Source organism: Parasteatoda tepidariorum, chromosome 4 (genome assembly GCF_982258835.1).
Source record: "Parasteatoda tepidariorum strain Cologne lab strain chromosome 4, Ptep-v5.0, whole genome shotgun sequence".
NCBI lineage: Eukaryota > Metazoa > Arthropoda > Arachnida > Araneae > Theridiidae > Parasteatoda > Parasteatoda tepidariorum.
The window spans coordinates 60,348,800-60,368,045 of NC_141758.1; the positions used below are offsets into that span (position 1 = coordinate 60,348,800).

The following is a 19,246-nucleotide window of genomic DNA, read 5'->3' on the forward strand; positions in this document are numbered from 1 at the left end:
TAAGCTAGGCGGAAGTGAGTAGTCTTTGTCGATAGATCTCTATTTTAGTATTTTGTCGAAAGCGCTTTTTTTCACGAATTTATTTGACGAACTTTGATTTATATCACGAATTTATTTGTTTTATTATTGTTATTAGTTATTCATTGAAAAATGAGTCTCAGTCAATGAGTCTTTCTTTGAATTCAAATTTATTTTAATGACTTAGTATTTACTAAAAAGATGTAATTTTTTTTATTAAAAAAAGTTGTTAAATGGATTTGAATGATTGTTTTGAATTCTTAGAATTTTGTGCATTTGCAACGTACCTAAGTTAGTAGCGAGCGAAGCGAGCTTGGTTCGCGAAGCAAACCATATAAGATTGCGTAGCAATTTTCGGGGGTTGGCGAGCGTTAGCGAGCAGGGAGCGCAGCCCACCAGTATGATTTATTTTGCTATAATTTTAACAAAAATTACTGTAATGCATTAACATTTCCCATATATGGGAAAATATTGAGTATAGTAGTTGAGTAGAAAAAGTGTAAAAAATTCAGTGTATTATTCACTGGATTATGTGGTGGTCCATAGGAATGATTAAGTGTTGCGTACATACTAGAATATGTGTGATCACTAAAAGTACATACAGGATGAAGCATGTCAATTTTTTCATTAAGTACTCTTTAGATGTTTATGATAAAACATACAAAATAACATAAGTAGTGAAAATTGCGTATGTTGACCACATGTGAGACAACAATTTGGTGTTCCAGTCAACTTATAAATAGGAAACCTATTTCTTTTAGCCAGTTATGTACTTGATTATTAAGATAAACTTAGAAAGATGATCAAGTTACACAAAGGATCATTTTAACCAGGTTTCGCTTTAATATTGAATCATAAAGAAATTGGAAAACGGAACAGATTGTGAGTTGGTCTCGATTCTCATCTCTGGGTCAACCGTAGTCCAACCTTCTTGTTGGAAGATTAAATCAAGCAGTTAAAATATGTTACACAATTCACTAGGTTACACAATGTAATTAGAGATTAATGTAAAGTGTTTTTACAAATTCTCAGGGTAACAGGATGGCTAAAGAATAAAAACTAAACATATTTTTAAAAAAATAACATTTATCTACCAGCTTCAATCTTATTCACCATTCTTCAACAATCACACTATATGATTTGTAAAAGAGAAAAACATTAAAATTTTGTGATAGTAACTTCCTTCTTGTCTAAGTTTTTTGAAGATAGATCTGTTTTTGTTTCTACTTTAGTGTCTTTTATATATGCTGGATCATATGGTTGAATTTCAGCAGAGCCTAAAGTTTGGAAGGTCGCACCACAGACAAAAAAACAGATGATGTAATAAGGAACATTTTATGCCATTGACTCATTGTTTGCTAAAATAAAAAATGCAATATAAGTTATGCACACTTCATTTTTCAATCTATTTTTAAGGATGGTTCAAAAATATATGTTGAACAATGTAAAAGTAGGTAGAAGGGACCTAATAAATTTCGTATAGAAATGTTTGAGCGGAAATACCGCGTTAAGCCGATAGAGAGCGCAATTGCTTACTAATATACAGCAATCCATGCGCCGCTTTGAATTTCGTACCCCTGTTCGTCATCGCTCTTTCGACCAGCATTGGTGAGCTTTAATTGAAAGTAATTTGATTGCGAACTGGTCAATTTCGTATAAGACTGTAGATGCTAAAATGCAAAATATACATAGGACATCAAGGAATAGGACATCGAGGAACTCATTCAATTTTTAACTTTAACCAAGCGCCTTAATTTCGTTTTTCAATTGTTAATTTGTAATAAATATATCTTAAAACTAATAATTTAGTCATTTTTTGTAACTATACGAGACGATTAGACATTGGTTCTATTTTCTTATAAATAAAATTTTCAATTACTGTAAGAGGAGTAAGTCATTTTTGTGGTGAAATAAGATTTTTAAACAAATACGATATTTCGAAAATCACTTTTGTGCAAAATTTCAACGAATATACCGGTCGTACTTTTGTTATTTTTAAAAATAGGGATATAAATACTTGAGAAAGTAGTGCTAACTGATAACTCAATCTTATATTTATCCAGCCATAAAATCCACCAATTTTGATAAAATTGGCTTGTGGAAACAATATTACGCAGCTTTGGTAGTTCTATCAATTTAATTTATACAGTATTAAATTTTAAGTTCCCTTTTTGTTGTACGTATATTATTAATATTAACAATTTTATTCACAAAAAGATATTTTTTAAAGTTGTAAGTATTACTTTTTAAAGATTGGAAGATTTTGCAGAAATAGTTGATAGGACTTATGTTTTCTACTTGCTCTTTTTTTAAATATCAATACATTTCCAATTTATTTATTGTATTAGTGTTTCATATTTAAAAAAATAAAGGCATTATGATTCTAAAAGAAAAATTTTAGCATTTGAAATGCTAAGTATTAAGTTTCCTATTAGAAAGATATCTTTTCTGGGCTTCAAAAATAGTAATAAAATAATTCACTACAAAATTTTTGTTCGTTCAGTAATCAAATTAAAGAAAATGTTTGTGACAAAGTTGTTATTTTATAGATCTGACGAAATTTTCTCTTATAAGTAAAACGGTAAAGTTTAAATGGCAGATTATATTTAGCGAATAAATTTGTCATGGAGTGTAAATACAAATTAAAGTTAAAAAGAGATGGCATTAATGAGGAATTACAATATTATTTTGCTCATAATAATTAGAAACATTCACAAAATTCTCCAAAAATAATTAAATATCATAAAAAAGCTCATACTTCTTCTTTCGTTAAATGCCCAATGAGAATAGGCATTATGAAACCAGATAAACTAGCTACTGTGCTTCCTAATGCCATAATAATTCCTGAAAAGTGATAAAAAATGGTGTTTGTAAATTACAAGACTTTGTTAGACATTTTTACATATTGGTACACTGAGAAAAAAACATGGTCAAAACTACCAGAGTGTGATAAAATTATCCGTAATTCTGATTCTATAGGAATACTATAAAATCTGTAATTTTTACCGAAGAGCTTTGGTAATGACTTAGTTAAAATTAACAATGGTTTTATAATGAGAGATAAAATTTGGTAAATATGGTAAAATTTGGTTATTTTATCATGGTATCTTAGATTATGGCATGAAAATCATTCATTCGGTTAAGTTTGCTTTTCGGTTTTTTAGTTTTTACGAAATGTTTGGCGATAAGAACTATAATTTGGAAAACCAGAATTATCGGTAAACCGTATGATGGAAAACTACCTAATAAATGGCTTAAATACTTTATATTTCATTATTTTTAACCAGGAATATTTTTCACCCCAAAATGTCAAATGTTTTGCTTAAAAATTCTCAGAATATTCAAACACAAATCGTAGTAGGCTTTAAAATCTAAAATATTTTTAAATGAGTTCGTTTACGAATATCTATCTATATTATATAAAACGCTAATACGTACGTATGTATGTATGTATCAATAAAACCGATGATATTTCTTTTTTCGCGCCGGCAACAGTTTTCATTTTTAATTGATTGGATTCGGCGCGCAAGAGCACGTAGTGAGCAACCAGATAACAATAACCAGAGTGAGCATTATCAGGTTGTTCAATTCAGATTCATGCACTAAAAACATGACAATATTTAATTTAAACTCAATTAGGAATTAATTAATTAATTGAAGTGAGAATGCTTTAAAAGGCCGCTGTTGAATTGATATTTTTCTACTGGGAGCTACCTAAACGTCTAAAAAACGTTTAAGTGTTTGTATTGAATGCATTGAATTTTTTTATATTTCGCGTTTATTTATGCATTGAATTTTCACGCTTTAAAATGCAGAATATTAGTGAAGCAATATTTGATAATTTATTTTGCTAATATGTTTCTCATTTAGCTAATGTTTTGATTTTTTCACCATGTGCAATCTAAATAGCTAATATACTTTTTTTAAAAGCCAATAAGAACATTGGTAGAATTTTTCTACATAAGTACAATACTATGTCTTTGATGATAAAATACTATGTCTTTGATGATAATATATTATGTCTTTGTGCTAGAACATTGTGTTCATTGGCGAGCGAGCGCAGCGAGCCATGGTTCACGGCGTGAACCACATAGGATTGCGTAGCAATTCTCGGGGGTTGGCGAGCGCTAGCGAGCAGGGGGCGGAGCCTCCTAGTATTATATAAAACGCTAATACGTATGTATCAATAAAACCGATGATATTTCCTTTCTCGCGTTGGCAACAGTTTTCATTTTTAATTGATAGGCTTCGGCGCGCAAGAGCACGTATTGAGCATCATGTGGTTAAACTATATTACATAAAACGCTAATACGTTTTAATTGATAGGCTTCGGCTAGCAAGAGCACGTAGTGAGCATCATATATGTGTCTAATCGGGTGAATTCTCACCGAATTATCAAAAAAATTCTCACAAAATTATCTTTATCGAAGCCGATGCTTTACATCCGGCGTTCAGTACTATTTCATATTGTTTTACAACACATGGTTTTAGTCCTCTGGTGGGAAAGACTTTAAAACAAAACTTACAACAGTTACTTTTCTCAACAACTGAAATTTAGAATAGTGTGATTAAGAAAAATATGTGAACTGTTTGCAATTTCAAATTAATATTGAAATGCACAGGTTTAGAATTTTCTACAGTGAAAAGTTTTCGGAACTTCAGTGTTCAAAAAAGTATACAAAAGCTAGACGTTAAGAACGTATCCAATGAGCGAGCATCGGATAGCGAAGCAATCCGAAATGAACTGCGAAAGCAGTTCCGGGGGTTGGCGAGCGCCAACGAGCAGGGGGCGAAGCCTCCTAGTTATTAATAATTGTTTAGAAACTTAGTTTCCTCAGGTATTTATTCTTTTAGAGGAATCATATAAAACTTATTTCTCCAGCATTTATTTACAGCTGTACAGTATTGATGAAGTATTAATTGGTACCAAATAAAGTAATATAAGATTCTGTACCTGTATTAGTGTATTAGGTAAGCATTTAAATCACACCATTGACATCAAAAATAGCATGGAGATTTTTTTATGTTTTTTCTTAACGTATTTGAACCATTGCTCCATTAAATTAGTTTTTTGTATATAAATTTTATTATTTTTAATTAGAAGCTATTACTGAAATCAATTATGCAACATTGGTGTCAAAAATAGTATTGCAATTTTTACTTTTCTTCTAAATAAATATGTGTTGCTAGTTTTACAATGTACTTCAAAAAGTATTAGCCACAAAACATTAGTGGATATATCAACAGCTACTATCAATCACGAAAAATTACAAAATGCTTCTTATTAAATATTAATTTTACAATGTAGCTAAAATGTCTACTAATTAAAAAGTGTTGGTGATATATCATCAGCTACTATCAAACACGAAAGGTTTTGTAATTCTTCGTTTATGATACTAATTTTACAATGAAGTTAAAATAATTACTAACCACAAAACGTTGGGGATAAATCAGCAGCTACTATCAAACATCCGGCGAATGAAAACCCTACACTGATTGCCGTCATGAAAAGGAAAACTTCGTTCAGAGTTTTGTTGCATCCTGATAAATACAGACTAGGGAATTGCAAGAATGTATAAAAAACAACCTGAAAACCATAGGTGCTACTTATAGTGAGAAGTCAATTAATTTCTTTAAAAGATAAATAATAAATAGAGATATGCAAAAAATAAATAAAAATTATTCATATAGATACAAATAAAAAATAAGAAGATTTTCATTTTAAATAAAGGTTGGACATGCATTATATTTTTGATGAAACCTTATTCATAAATTATGTTTATTAAAATTCTAGGTGTATTTTCTGCAGAGTAATATTGTGTCATTGGTAACACTGTACTAAATAAAATGGTGGCTTAGTTTATCCATACCACTGTTCATGACTTTCAACCGAAACACTTCCACAGTAACGCATAATTTCAAGTCCTGTCAGCAATTTCTGTAATCTGAGATAGGTCATGAATGGTGACAATCTTTTTATCTGGTTAGCTTTGACAAAACGTTCTCTTGTTGACTGCTACAGAGAGTTCATGTGGTCTTTTTATATTCACACACTACCGATACAACTGCTTCTTTCTTGTTCGCCATGTTTTTTATCTCTCTATGTTTGTTCTCTGTATGATTCTTTTCATTTTTCAAAGAAGTTGTCTTTAAATCTTCAGGAAAACTGTCCTAAATAAAATGCGTGTTATTATTTTTTGTTGATATTTTTGACTGAATATAACAAATCATTAATATTTTTCTTTCATTTAGCCATTTCCCAAACTTTTATTTACTATTTTCCAAAAGATCAACATTTCAGTTTGGCTACTCTACGTATTTTCCTCTCCTCTATGTATACGCTTCCTACGTCCTCTATGTACAGTCAGCAAAAAAAAAAAGATATCACCCTGAATAACTTTTGTTCTAATGATCGGATTTTCACGATCTAAGTGTCAATCTTAATGGTTTCCGGGGGTGACCTCAAATATGCTAATTAATTAGTGCTAACTATTAATTAAGTTACGAAATCAGACACAAAAACGTACTTTCTCTGAATAAACATGTATTTTTTTTACATATTTGGATTTCTGACCTTCAAAATATAGGGGGTAGCCGCAATCTGGGAAATGTGGTCCCCATAGTTTGGTCAGGAGAGCGATCCAAAGTTCGTACCCCTTAATGTTAATTTCGCTTTTTGCGTTTTCAGTCATATTTTCAAAACTAATGAAGCAATTCAAAAAAAAATTGCACCCACTCATAAAACTCATTTACCCAAAGATAATTTCATGAAAAAAATAATTTTTAATATTTATTTATTATTTTTTATTATTTAATTAAAGTGAGGATGAAAAAATATTGAATTATAAGGTATGAATTTTTTTATACCATAATAATCTACATATTTTTCAATAGAAAAATCTAAAGTTTCAACTGTTTTTATTAATTAGAATCTGAAAAAAATTAAAATTAATTATTTTTAAAAAAATAATTTGGCGACAATAAAAAAAATGATTAAATGGGGCGATTAATATTAAAATGTGATAAACTTGCGAGGAACTTGACTTCGCGCGCGTAGTGTAAAATTTCATTCATATTTTTTTCGCTAATAATCGTTTGCTAATCTTTTTATTTTTATTTCTTTCAAACTATAAAATACGATGTTTCTTTTTAGTCATTTAATAATTTATTTATAATTCAGTAAAGAAATTATGAATAAAACATTTTGAATAAAAAACACTTTATTCAACGAATGTCTAGTTTTATAAAGGCGTGCATCTGATAGAATATGATTATGCACCAGATTGTGCTTACTTAATGTGATTATTTTTTAATTTTTGATTTTCTTTTTCAATAACTGATACAATTTCAATAATATACATACGTATGCATAGATTTGGAATAATATATTTATCAATTTCTTGAATATATATTTTATAATTATTAATACGAATGCGTAGTCAAAATTTTTAATCATCTTAAAACTTCGCCCGGTGGCTGAGCGGTAGCGCTTCGCGATGTCGTTCCTCGGGCCGGGCAAGGCTGACTCAGCCTTTCATCCCTTCAGTGGGTCGATAAATAAATACCAAGCATGATTGGGAACTAAACACTGGGGGTTCCGCGTTCGGCTGACCACCTGACCGGAACATCTGCTCCTGCACCCCAGAGCCCTAGGTCCAGAAAACTGAGGTGGGCACAGTAGGCCTTGGCCCTCCATGGGCTGTCGTGCAGCTGAGTTTAGAGTAGAGTTTTTTAAAACTTCTTTACATCTTATATATCGCCTTAATCTTAAAATAAATTTGTAAATTACCTGTCTGTGCGTGTTTCGCAGAATTATTTTTCTAACTTTTTTATTGAATTTTAATGCAATTTTTTTTAAATTCTATTATGTATATTTTTTTCCAATAATATACTAATCAATCATTTAAGTACTTTAATTTATGTTTTTCTTTAAAATAAAATTACTTTTTAAATTATTGCTAAGTTCTTATTGAAAGAAAACTTAGAATTATTGCCAGCTATCTGAGAATTAAATCGTGTTAAGAAATTAAAAATATTCTACGGATCACACACAATATCATTCGAAGCAGACCAGCTGACTATTTACTAAAAATACTATTGTTTACGAAAAATGAAGATAAATTATTAATTTTTTTTTTATTGCTTCTTATTTATTCGAGTAATGAAAAGTAAATGCGTATGTGCGCACAGGGGAAAAATTTAACAGATTGTTTTGTTTTTTAAATGAACAAAAAACTATGGGCATGCAATTTTAATTCAACATTCAAAGTTAATCTTGTGCGCTAACCCTTTTAAGTTACCCTTTTGTCTTAAAAAGTTGAAAATATTTTCTTTAAAAGTTGTTTGTATGATTTCTCAACTTTTGCACAGTTCAAAAAAATATTGCTATATCAGGAAAATGTTCGATATGCCTTGTTTTGTTAAACAACTACTAAAATAAAATATTGTAAAAAGATTTGAAAAACGTGCTATTTTTAGAATCATCATCTCAAAAATTGTTCTTTTACTCCATTTGACTTTTTTCTTCCTAAATAACTTATAATCATAGTTTTAACACACGTTTTGAAGAAATTATGTATACAAATTTCTCCTAATATTTCGTAATAAAAAAACAAAAATATTAATGATTTATTTATACAGTGAAACCTGCCAAGTTGACCACACTTGTAAGTTTTACACCTGAATAAGTTGACCTCAATTATCAAGAACGGAAATTTTCCTACATAATAAAGAAGCAATACCTTTGTAACTTGACCACCTGTCTATCTTGTATGTTGACCACTGAATGATGACTATTGCATTGATATATTTCACTTTGGCTATATTGATACAATAATAGAAAGTGCTATTTTTTTGCTGATATAATCGTGTAAGCTGATGAAAAGATTATATCTTTTATTTTCCGGATATTTTTAGAAATTTTTTTCCTTTTTTCGGAATTTTTTTTCCGGTTTCTTGCAGTTTTATTTTTTATTATTATTTTTCTTCCCCCCTTTTTTATTGTTCTGTAATTTTTCTACATTTTGAACTTATTTACTTATTTTATGAGTTCTATTTACTTGCAGCTTAAGCGCAATAAATAAAACTTATTATTTTTCGTAATTTTCTTCGTGTTTTTTTTTGTTTTTATTTATTATGATATATATATATATATATATATATATATATATATATATATATATATATATATATATATATATATATATATATATATATATATATATATATATATATATATATATATATATATATCAAAATGCTTTTAAAATGCCATATAACATTTATTAAGTTTTACAATTTTATCGAAAATAAATACCGTGATTTCTATAAAATTTTGCGATTATGCATCAGAATAGCTATCTTTTTTCAGGTCCACCTTTGCTTGATCGCTTTTTTTCTTCCTTTCCTAAGAAACTCGAAGTGAGGGGCAAAAGCATTTAACCCTACAACTCTTCATAAATTTATGATAACTTATGAAAATTTGGTTTTAATTCAAAACTGTCATACAAATTACATTAAAACAGCTTTAAAAAAATAAATAATGTCAGATAAAAATTCAAAGATTCTGTAATCTTGGAGAATCAAAAATAATTTATTAATTTATTTAAATTTCCTTTTTAAAGGAGATTTAAAAAAAAAAAAAAAAAAAAAAAAGGCCAGAAAGCAACGCGAAAAATTCTTTTGGTTGCTTAGCAACGAGAAGCACTATCTTTTCCCATCTTGTCATTCATTCAGTTTCTTTATGGTTGTTATAAATTATTTCCCCTTCTATGGCGAGGTAATTTGGCATATTTTTGAACCATCGCCAGATATATAAATCCTTATTGCCACCTAATTTACAACCCATTTTTTTTGAAATTTTGAAAATTTGAATTTTTTTCGTATTTTGAAGGTCAGGAATCCAAATATGTAAAAAAAAATGCATGTTTATTCAGAGAAAGTACGTTTTTGTGTCTGATTTCGTAACTTAATTAATAGTTAGCACTAATTAATTAGCATATTGGAGGTCACCCCCGGGAACCATTAAGATTGACATTTAGATCGTGAAAATCCGATCATTAGAACAAAAGTTATTCAGGGTGATATCTTTTTTTTTTTGCGGACTGTACGCACTCTCTTGTGGACCGATGCAGAGAAGTCATGTGGTCCTTTTACATTCATAGGCTCTTGATACAGCTGCTTCTCTATTGTTCTCTATGCTTTCTTTTATCTCTATATTTGTTCTCTATATCATTCTTTTCGTTTTTCAAAGTAGTTGTCTTTCAATCTTTAGGAAAGCTGCCCTTAAGAAAATGCGTGTAATTATTTTTTTGAATACAACGAATCATTAATATTTTCTTTATTTAGCATACGCCATTTCCCCCAAAATCTACATTTTAGCTTATCTACTACTCGTATTTTGGCAGCACACAATATCAACTTACAAGAAATAGACTCTCTCATTAATAGTGTGTTAACTTGGTAACCATTCTGGCTATATTGGCGACTTTTTTGGAGACAAAAGACTTAGCTACCTTCCCGAAATTTCGAAGATCTCGATATATGAGAAAGAGAAAAGTATCTGAGAACTCCTTAGAGGCTTGGCGATTTTTCTCAAGGAAATTCTGTACATAATGGAACATTCTATTATTGATGCAAGAATCAGAGTACTTTCTTACATGAATCAAGTACCGTTGCTTTATATACAGGGCAAATTTACACACCAATTTTTGCATTTAAACCATTTCCTTTTATTTTAGATTTAGGCCATAAGTAAAAAAATAAATGCATGCATAAAAATTTCAATTTCTTTGCATATTTTGATAAGTAATGTAATTATAATTTTACGAGGTTTGTCCTAGATAGGACAAACCTCGGAAAAATGGCTCCTTGTACTACTTTTAAAAACTAGAAGAAATTAGTAATTTAGGTAAAAAATAAAAATGAAAACAATTTGAAATACTCATAGTTTTTAAAGTACTCTGCAAAACGGTTTCATAATATAGGTTTATTTGTAGAAAAAATCCATCAAAAGAATTATATATTTCGTAAACCTCAAAGATATTTTTTGGTTCACTGAACATACGTAATTTACATAGTACTGATAACTACGGAACTTAAATTGACATTATTATTCAAATTTTAATCAATACGTATTTTTATCCTCACCTAGAGAATTATATCCTTTTCTGATGAAGCTAATGCTTTTAATATTCATGTGTTTTAGCCGCATAGACAACCAGCAGGCAATGAAACCTGTTAATACTTGCGCTAATTGAGGTGCTGAAGTTAGAAGACCATTCTAAAATCAACAAAGGACACATATCAGAATAAAAACAAAATTCCGATTTTAAAGATAATTACAAATGTTTTTGTTTGTGCCATAACTCCAAATGTTATGTTTATAATATTTAAAATATAATTATACTATTTTAAGATGATGAATTTATATTATTTTTCAATGATTGAAATTGTGTTAAAATTTTTTTTTTTCATCAATTGATTAAAAAAATTTTAAGATCTTCCATTACAAAGTCAACCTGCAAAAAATATTACAGTATTTTGTAGTAAATATCCAGGGCTAAAGAAGAGAAGGGCTAGTTCATTTCTCTCTTAGAGCCGAAGTTACGATTTCTCTCCTTATGACGTCACGCCGCACACAGAAGTCGGAGACTGCGAACAAAGATATTATGAAAACTTTGCATCATTCCTTCTGCAAAAATAAGTTCAACTTTTTCTTGATATTAGATTTCAAACTTTACACAATTAACACATTATTTGCGCTCAAAAACATAGTTCAAAACATTTTCTTGGCCGTAATATTAAACTAAATACCATTTTAAACGAATAAAAATATTTTACTAGTTGTCGTAAATGACGTTACATATACTTTATTTTAAAATTTTCAGTTTTAATTTTCTTATTAAAAGAAATTAAAGCCTATATCGACTCTTTTTTAGCTACATATTGTTAGATAACAATAATTTGTTGGGTTAAATTTAGAATACTGATTTTAAAATGTGTCGTTAATGGTAATTTTTGTATACTTAATTATTAAGAAACAACAACCTTAAACGCTCATTACTGAAATAAAATAATAATTTAGGTTCCTAATAATATTAGAAAATTTACAATTGCTTATAGATATTTAAATTTAAGAGAACATAATGAAGAAAAATCATAAATATTTAGAATAACTATACATTAAAAACTATGCTATGAAATTAGAAGAATTTTAACTATTAATTATTTATACTTTTCATTTAAGTTTTTATTTTCTTTGACTCTATCCATTTTTAAATTTTTTTGCCTGCCTTTCTTTTCGAAGGAACGAGGTGGCTTCTATTTAGATGGTGAATTTTTATAAAAGTTCTTAGACGACAAAATAAGCGTATTGCTGTTTTATTCAGTGCGGGATATCGTCCCTCTAATTCATTTATAAGTTCTTTGATGACACTTTTTGATTTTCTATAAGATGTTCCATGCACACTTTGGAAAATGTTCTCATATTCCTTATATCCATGCTGCTGACGGAACAAATTATCCTCCCTTAAATAAGGAATTAATCCATTCCGTGTTGCTTCCCTGTTGTTGGATGAACTAAGAAGATGGTATTCCTTATTTTGAATCAATATTTTTAAGGCGAAATGCTACTTAACCAGCAATATAATTTAGTACTTTTTCTAGTGAATTGATCATTTTGTCTCCCAAATTAAGGTTAATATCCCAAGACATGGGAAGGAAGTTAGTTAAGTCCTGCATTATATCTTCAACGTTGTCTGGAATATCATTATTTTCGGAAACTATATTTTTTGTTTTGTCTTTATTAAATGCCTTTTCTAATAATTCCGATTTAAATAAACTATTTCTGAATTTTTTATTTCTGCTCATACTTTTGACGAAAGATTAGGTAGCTTATTTGCAATTAACAAGTGTTTAAATCTTTTAATTACTTCGGTAGGACTAGGATGGTCATTGAATCTGCCAAAACTTCTAATATGGCTAAACAAACTCTCGAGAGCATCTTGAGTTAATCTAGTGGTTAAAATATATCTTACACCGACGGATTTTAAATTTTCGAATAATGAAAATAAGGAAGATATAGAGATAATAATTGCTTTTTGAAATGGAAGTAGACATTTTTTTACCACTCACTCTCATTTTGCTTACGACTTCATTTAGAACAAATGGTTGAGATTGAAAATAATTTAAATTTCCAAAAGCAGCTTTCATGCCTTTTGCCGGAAGGGATTCTAAGCTCTTTCGGTTCATCATATCAAACGAATCATCGGCCAAATTTGTTTGAAATAAAGAGGAAAAATAAAAATTCAAAATAAACATTAATTTTTACTCACCTCTTTTACAGGTAGATGAAGAATCGAATCCAAATAGATAGGATGAATTGTTAGAAGGTAAAATACCATCCAGAATTGTCCAAACAATGATATAAAGAAAGCATAGGTGGGTAAGGAAGTTAGAATTCTTTTCCATGGGATAGGAGGATTCTAAGCAGGACATTAAGTATATCAATACTTTTGAAATAGAATTTATCATGGTATTGTGTTATGTGAAATAACAATGGAGTGTGGAAAATTTAAATAAATCTTAAATTAAAACAGCTTAAAACAACATTAAAATCATCTGATACATTAGTAAAAAGTGTACACTGAAGGCATCTATTGTATTTAGTAACACATTTTCTAAAAACTGTATTACATTGCAAATCTCAGCAATGATTAAGAAATCCATAATACAGAGATTCAGCTAAAATTAAATCCCGCAAAGGCAAGATTTCAGGAGATTTTACTTCTGCAGGTAACAGCCTACGGATGTAGCTACTAAATGATTTGAATGGTTTATTGCTTAGTATTTATAAGGAGATTCAGAGTACAAGGGGATAAAAAAAAGTTGTTAAGGAATTATGTTATAAATGTATAAATAAATGTTTGATATTTTATCACTTATCAGGATAAACTACTAAAGACTTTTTATTTCCTTTCTGTTGAACTTCTTTAAACTTTTTTTGATTTCACTAAAAGTTGGTACGATGTACTATGACTGGCTTCATAGAATAGAATTGAATAAAGGGAAAGCATATTTTTTAAGAATATAAGCAAGTAAAAATAAGATTTCCTTTAACAGAATAATTAAAAAATATATATAATTTCTAGATTGAAATGAACTATAATAAATCTTTTAAATTTAGGATGATTTGCATCTTAATGATATGTTTTGTACTTAAGTTTTCTAATGCTTTTAACCACTATAATTTCCTTAAATATGACTTATGAAGTGTCTCATTGTTTAATAGCTGTGCAGGAGAACATGTTACACTCACGCAAACGTATTTTTATAACCGCCGTTCAACAGCCGACCCAATTTTTGGGTTTACGACTACTTATTTTCAACTCCGTAGCCTTGTAATTTTGATCCCAATCCAGAGGACAGGGGAACTCCTGGATCAAATATTGGGAGAAATTTGCCTTCGTGGAGGTTCCTTTTTGATGGAACTAACCCGCATTTGCGTTACATGGAGAGAAAGAACACGAGACCCTGGTACGGTTAGCTTGACGGCAAGGGGACTCTAACCCATGATCCGTCTACCACTGAAGATATTTCACGTCAGCATTGTGGTCGGTGCAAGCCGGAAGCCATCGCCGGAAGTATCGACCAGTCATCGCCGGGATCGAACCACTGTTCACCTCATTAGAAGGCGAACACTCTATCCCCTGAGCCATCGCGGCTCCACGCAAATGTATTAGCAAGTTCTTAATCAATTAAAACCATTAGCATCTTATTTACAGCAGTTTATTAGATGTACCTGTGCATTAAATTTGATGCGGCCAGTGTGAAAAGAGGAATCATTGCAAAATGACGCAAAGTTTAAATGTCAAGTTTTGCTTCGAATAAGACATTTAGTGACGATATATATATATATATATATATACACACTGGTGTGCAAAATGTAAGCAACAAGTGCGTTTTTTGTCTTAACTCTACAAGAAATCATCCGATTGACATGAGATTTGAATATGATGTACATTATTTTGTACTTAAACGATTGTAAAAGAATAATGGCGCAGAAATTAATATAAAGCTTAAAGTAGGGTATGGAACAAAAAAAAGGCTTTATTTGACATATAGTGGAGTTACACATGATTGCCTGAAGAAGCGTAAGTACAACTGGCAGATGTTCCCTAGTGTGGGATATGCCCTCCCTTTACTGTAATTGTTGCTTGGCATCATCTCTCCATACTAAGCACCAGATTATCCAGGAGTTCTTTGAGTAAACGTCTCCATTCCTCCTTTAGCGCATCTTTCAGCTGATGGGTGTTACCAGGAGGATACTGTCGTGTCGCAAGACGTCTCCCTAATGTATCTCACTTATACTCTATGGGATTTAGATCTGGAGAGTAAGCTAGCCAATCCATTCGTGTGATATCTTCCCTTTCCAGTAGCTCTTGAACATTGGCAGTACGGTGTGGCCGGGCATTGTCATCCATAAAAATGAAGTCTGGTTAAAGGGCCCCTCGGAACAGACGCACATGGGGTAGGATTACCTCAGTGCAGTAGCAGTCTCCAGTTGCAGAACCTCGGTCGAAGATCTGAAGCTCAGTCCGCCCGCTCAACATAATGCCACCCAGACTACAACTCCAGGACCACCGTAACGATCTCCTTCCGCGATGTTATTGGGATGAAATCGAGCTCCAACCTCTCTCCAGATCAACTGACGTTGAGAATCGCTTGTAGCACTAAAACGACTCTCATCTGTAAAGAGAACGCGACTCCATTGATGAGGTGTCCAGGTTTCGTGTTCCCTGCACCACTCTAAACGGTGCCGCCGATGGCTAACTTTTAAAGGCATGCAGCGTTCAGGACGTCTAGCAAATATGCCACCCTTGTGGGGACGTCTGGCCGCTGTAAATCTTGATACTTGCTGTCGTCCTGTGGCTGTGCACAGTTGCTGAGATAAGGCCCTCGCTGACTGAAAACGGTTTCTTTTCGCCTTGAGGACAATGTAACGGTCATCTCTTGGTGTTGATATCCTTGGACGGGCACCACCAACCTTCCGAACAGCTGTACCAGTAGTTTTAAAGGCATTCCAAGCACGAGAAACAACACTTTTGTTAATCCCGAACTCTTCGGCGACACTGGTCATACTACGCCCCTCTTCAAGCTTCCCAATCATTCTTCCTCGAGTAAAGTCGTCTAAATGATTTCTTGAAGACATGTTTCACAAAACAAATCACTTGCACTTGCAGCTAATGTCTTTAACTACGGTGCTCTTCATCCTTTTATCACAGCTTTGACCTGCGCAGGCCGACACACAAGGTTTACTTACACTTACATCACCTACGTCGTTTTATTTCTAAAATTTGCATACAAATAATCTTTCTACTGAATTACGTGCATATTATACTGCAATTTCATGGCCATCTTATACTTTGTTGGGGAGCTGTGGACGATAAACCACTTGTTGCTTAAGTTTTGCACACCAGTGTGTGTGTGTATATATATATATATATATATATATATATATATATATATATATATATATATATATATATATATATATATATATATATATATATATATACACACACACACTCTATAACAAAAAAATCGACGCACCAAGAAGCAATCATCCGATTGCTTTGAAATTTCGTATGCATGAATGTTTTGAATAGATATGACTGGAATGATGCCGACTGGGGACGTATAGGCTTTAGCGACGAATCCCGCTTCCAACTGTGTCCTGGCGATCATCGAAGACGTGTTTGGAGACGCACAGGGCAGAGGGGGGATCCTGCCTTCACTATTGCAAGCCACACCGGCCCTCAACAAGGCATTATGGTCTGGGGTGACATTTCCTTTGACAGCCGGACCCCTTTGGTCGTCATTAGAGGTACACTTACTGCATAGCGGTACGTCGACGACATCCTAAGACCTGTTTTGCTACCGTTCTTTTTGCAGCATCCTGGGCTGGTTTTTCAGCAGGACAATGCCAGACCACATACGGCACGTGTTGCTATGAACTGTCTGCAAGCTTGTCAAACTCTTCCTTGGCCTGCCAGTTCACCAGATCTCTCTCATATCGAGCATGTCTGAGATATGATGGGAAGGCGATTGCATCTGGCACGGAATGTTGACGACTTTGTTCGACAATTCGATCGAATTTGGCAGGAAATACCGCAAGAGACCATCCGGGAGCTTTATCAGTCTATGTCACGCCGTGTGGCAGCTTCTATCCAGGCTAGAGGCGGGTCAACACCTTATTGAACTTGTTATTGTAACTCTGTAATGAATTATTCAATATTTCTGAAATTTTAATCATCAAACTTCTGTACATTGTCTTCCCATCCACCAATTTTCGTTTTAATCGGACAACTCCTTCTTGGTGCGTCGATTTTTTTTGTTATAGAGTGTATATAAAATCAAAATCTGAGGTGCTTATGCGATATTTCAAAAGAAAGAATAATTATCCTAAGATAAATTCCTTTTTCATAATGCGTCTATAACGCTAAAATATTAAAATGCCATTGAAAATAAGTTTAAGATAAAAGTAAGCAGAAAAGAAACTTACCGACATGGGGTAAAAATTAAAAATAGATACACTAATCTAACAGTTAAAAAACATTCGCTAAAGAAATGATGTAAAACAGTGCTTATAGCTTAAATCGTGTAAAATGATATCTATATAGTAATCGTGTTTTGTAGTTGTGGGAGAAAGCGGTGAGTCCGACATTCGTAGTCTTCAATAAGAAAGAGTGCATGAGCTATATGTATTGGCTGACGACTGTGATTGAACACCAGACCTTTGGGTCTGTAGCCTAATACTGTAACTGCTGGAGAAAATGATTTCAGTGTTAGGTACTGGCATGATGTATACGCGTCAAGTCAAAATAACCTTAGTCTTTTTATTTTCATTCAGAATTTTTATATTTTAAGTTTTATAGTCTCCGTCTTATTTAAGAATGCATTTCATACCTGTTGAGCTGTGTTTCCGTTTGTATGTTCCAGAATATATTGTAACTCTCGTTCTGAAATTCTCGTATCATCTGTTGGATTTTCTGCATACAAGGTTAACAGAAGCACGCTGACTAGTAATCCGAATAATCCTGGAAAATTTATATTTACGAAAGTAATAGAATTGTCAATTTTACGCTTAGGAAATTTAAAATTCAAAATCGATGTCTGTATTTTTAATAAAAAGTTTCTTTATGCAATTCTTAGGTTGAAAACGAAAAATGACTAATAATGTAGCGTAATTAGTTTAGATGAACAAATTAACGTACCAAAAAAGTAAAATATTAATGGCCATCCACCATCTAAGTTGATTTCACTAATAGGTCCAGATATTAAACTTCCGACAGAGGCACCCGTTGGGAAGCCAAGATATAAAAACGTTGCAAGATAACCTCTTTCTTGTATAGGAAACCAACGTGCCGTTAAGAGAGCAAATGCGGCAGCTGGTGGACCCTGTAAATTAGAGTTGTTTTGAGTATAGGATATGTTCTAACAGAAATAGTCATTCTCAAGTACCTAGTGAATTTAATGCTTGTTCAGTTCCTACTATTCGTATTCTATATATATTCATAGTTCATGTTCAAATTTCCAATCGTTAATAAAATAGGTTTGTTTTAAGTTAGGTTTGTAAAAGTTAGGTTTGTTTTAAGTATATGAGCTTTTCTCACAAAAATAGTCATTTTCAATTCTCTATTAATGTATTATATGCCTCTCTTATTGCTTATGCACAATTTTTGAGGTTGAAAAGTGTCTGCTAGTATGCATTTCACCAGAATAATAAAAATAAGATAATTTGAGATCAATAAGATAATAATTAAATAAAATAAGATAATTCGATAAATAATTTAAGATATTGCAAGATTAATAAGATATTTTTTTTAAATTTTCACTCATTTTATGTCACTAAAATACACAAATAATATGTCATCACAGTTTGAAGTGTTGAAATGAAAAAAGTATATTAGCTTTTTCAATTCGTTAAAGAAGCTCTCGAGATTTGACAAAATACGCAAAAAGTAAAATTAACATTAATTCGTCATTAAAGTAATTTGAAAATTTCTTGAAATATAAAGTTATTACAGTATTGGAAAATTATCTGCTTTTTCGACTAGCAAATTTGGAGCAACATTTTTTTATTTATTACTGAACTGGTTTCAATTTCATTACATATTATCGTTTTGATGCAGATTTCAATTTGAAAAATCATTAGAAATAATCCTGC

General features: G+C 31.3%; 1 protein-coding gene across 1 annotated transcript in view; it reads right to left on the bottom strand.

Moving 5' to 3' along the window:
• Positions 1–1,227: 1,227 nt before the first annotated feature.
• LOC107443283 (putative inorganic phosphate cotransporter) overlaps positions 1,228–19,246 on the bottom strand; it is a 33,950-nt gene continuing 15,931 nt past the window's right edge. Inside the window, exons 4-10 of the mRNA XM_087161203.1 lie at positions 18,294–18,477; positions 17,986–18,116; positions 13,353–13,502; positions 11,167–11,299; positions 5,449–5,605; positions 2,777–2,862; positions 1,228–1,376 (exon numbers count right to left, since the gene is read on the bottom strand). Coding sequence (XP_087017329.1) covers positions 5,574–5,605; positions 11,167–11,299; positions 13,353–13,502; positions 17,986–18,116; positions 18,294–18,477 — 630 coding nt within the window. The 3' untranslated portion in view covers positions 1,228–1,376; positions 2,777–2,862; positions 5,449–5,573. The remainder of the gene's footprint in view (positions 1,377–2,776; positions 2,863–5,448; positions 5,606–11,166; positions 11,300–13,352; positions 13,503–17,985; positions 18,117–18,293; positions 18,478–19,246) is intronic.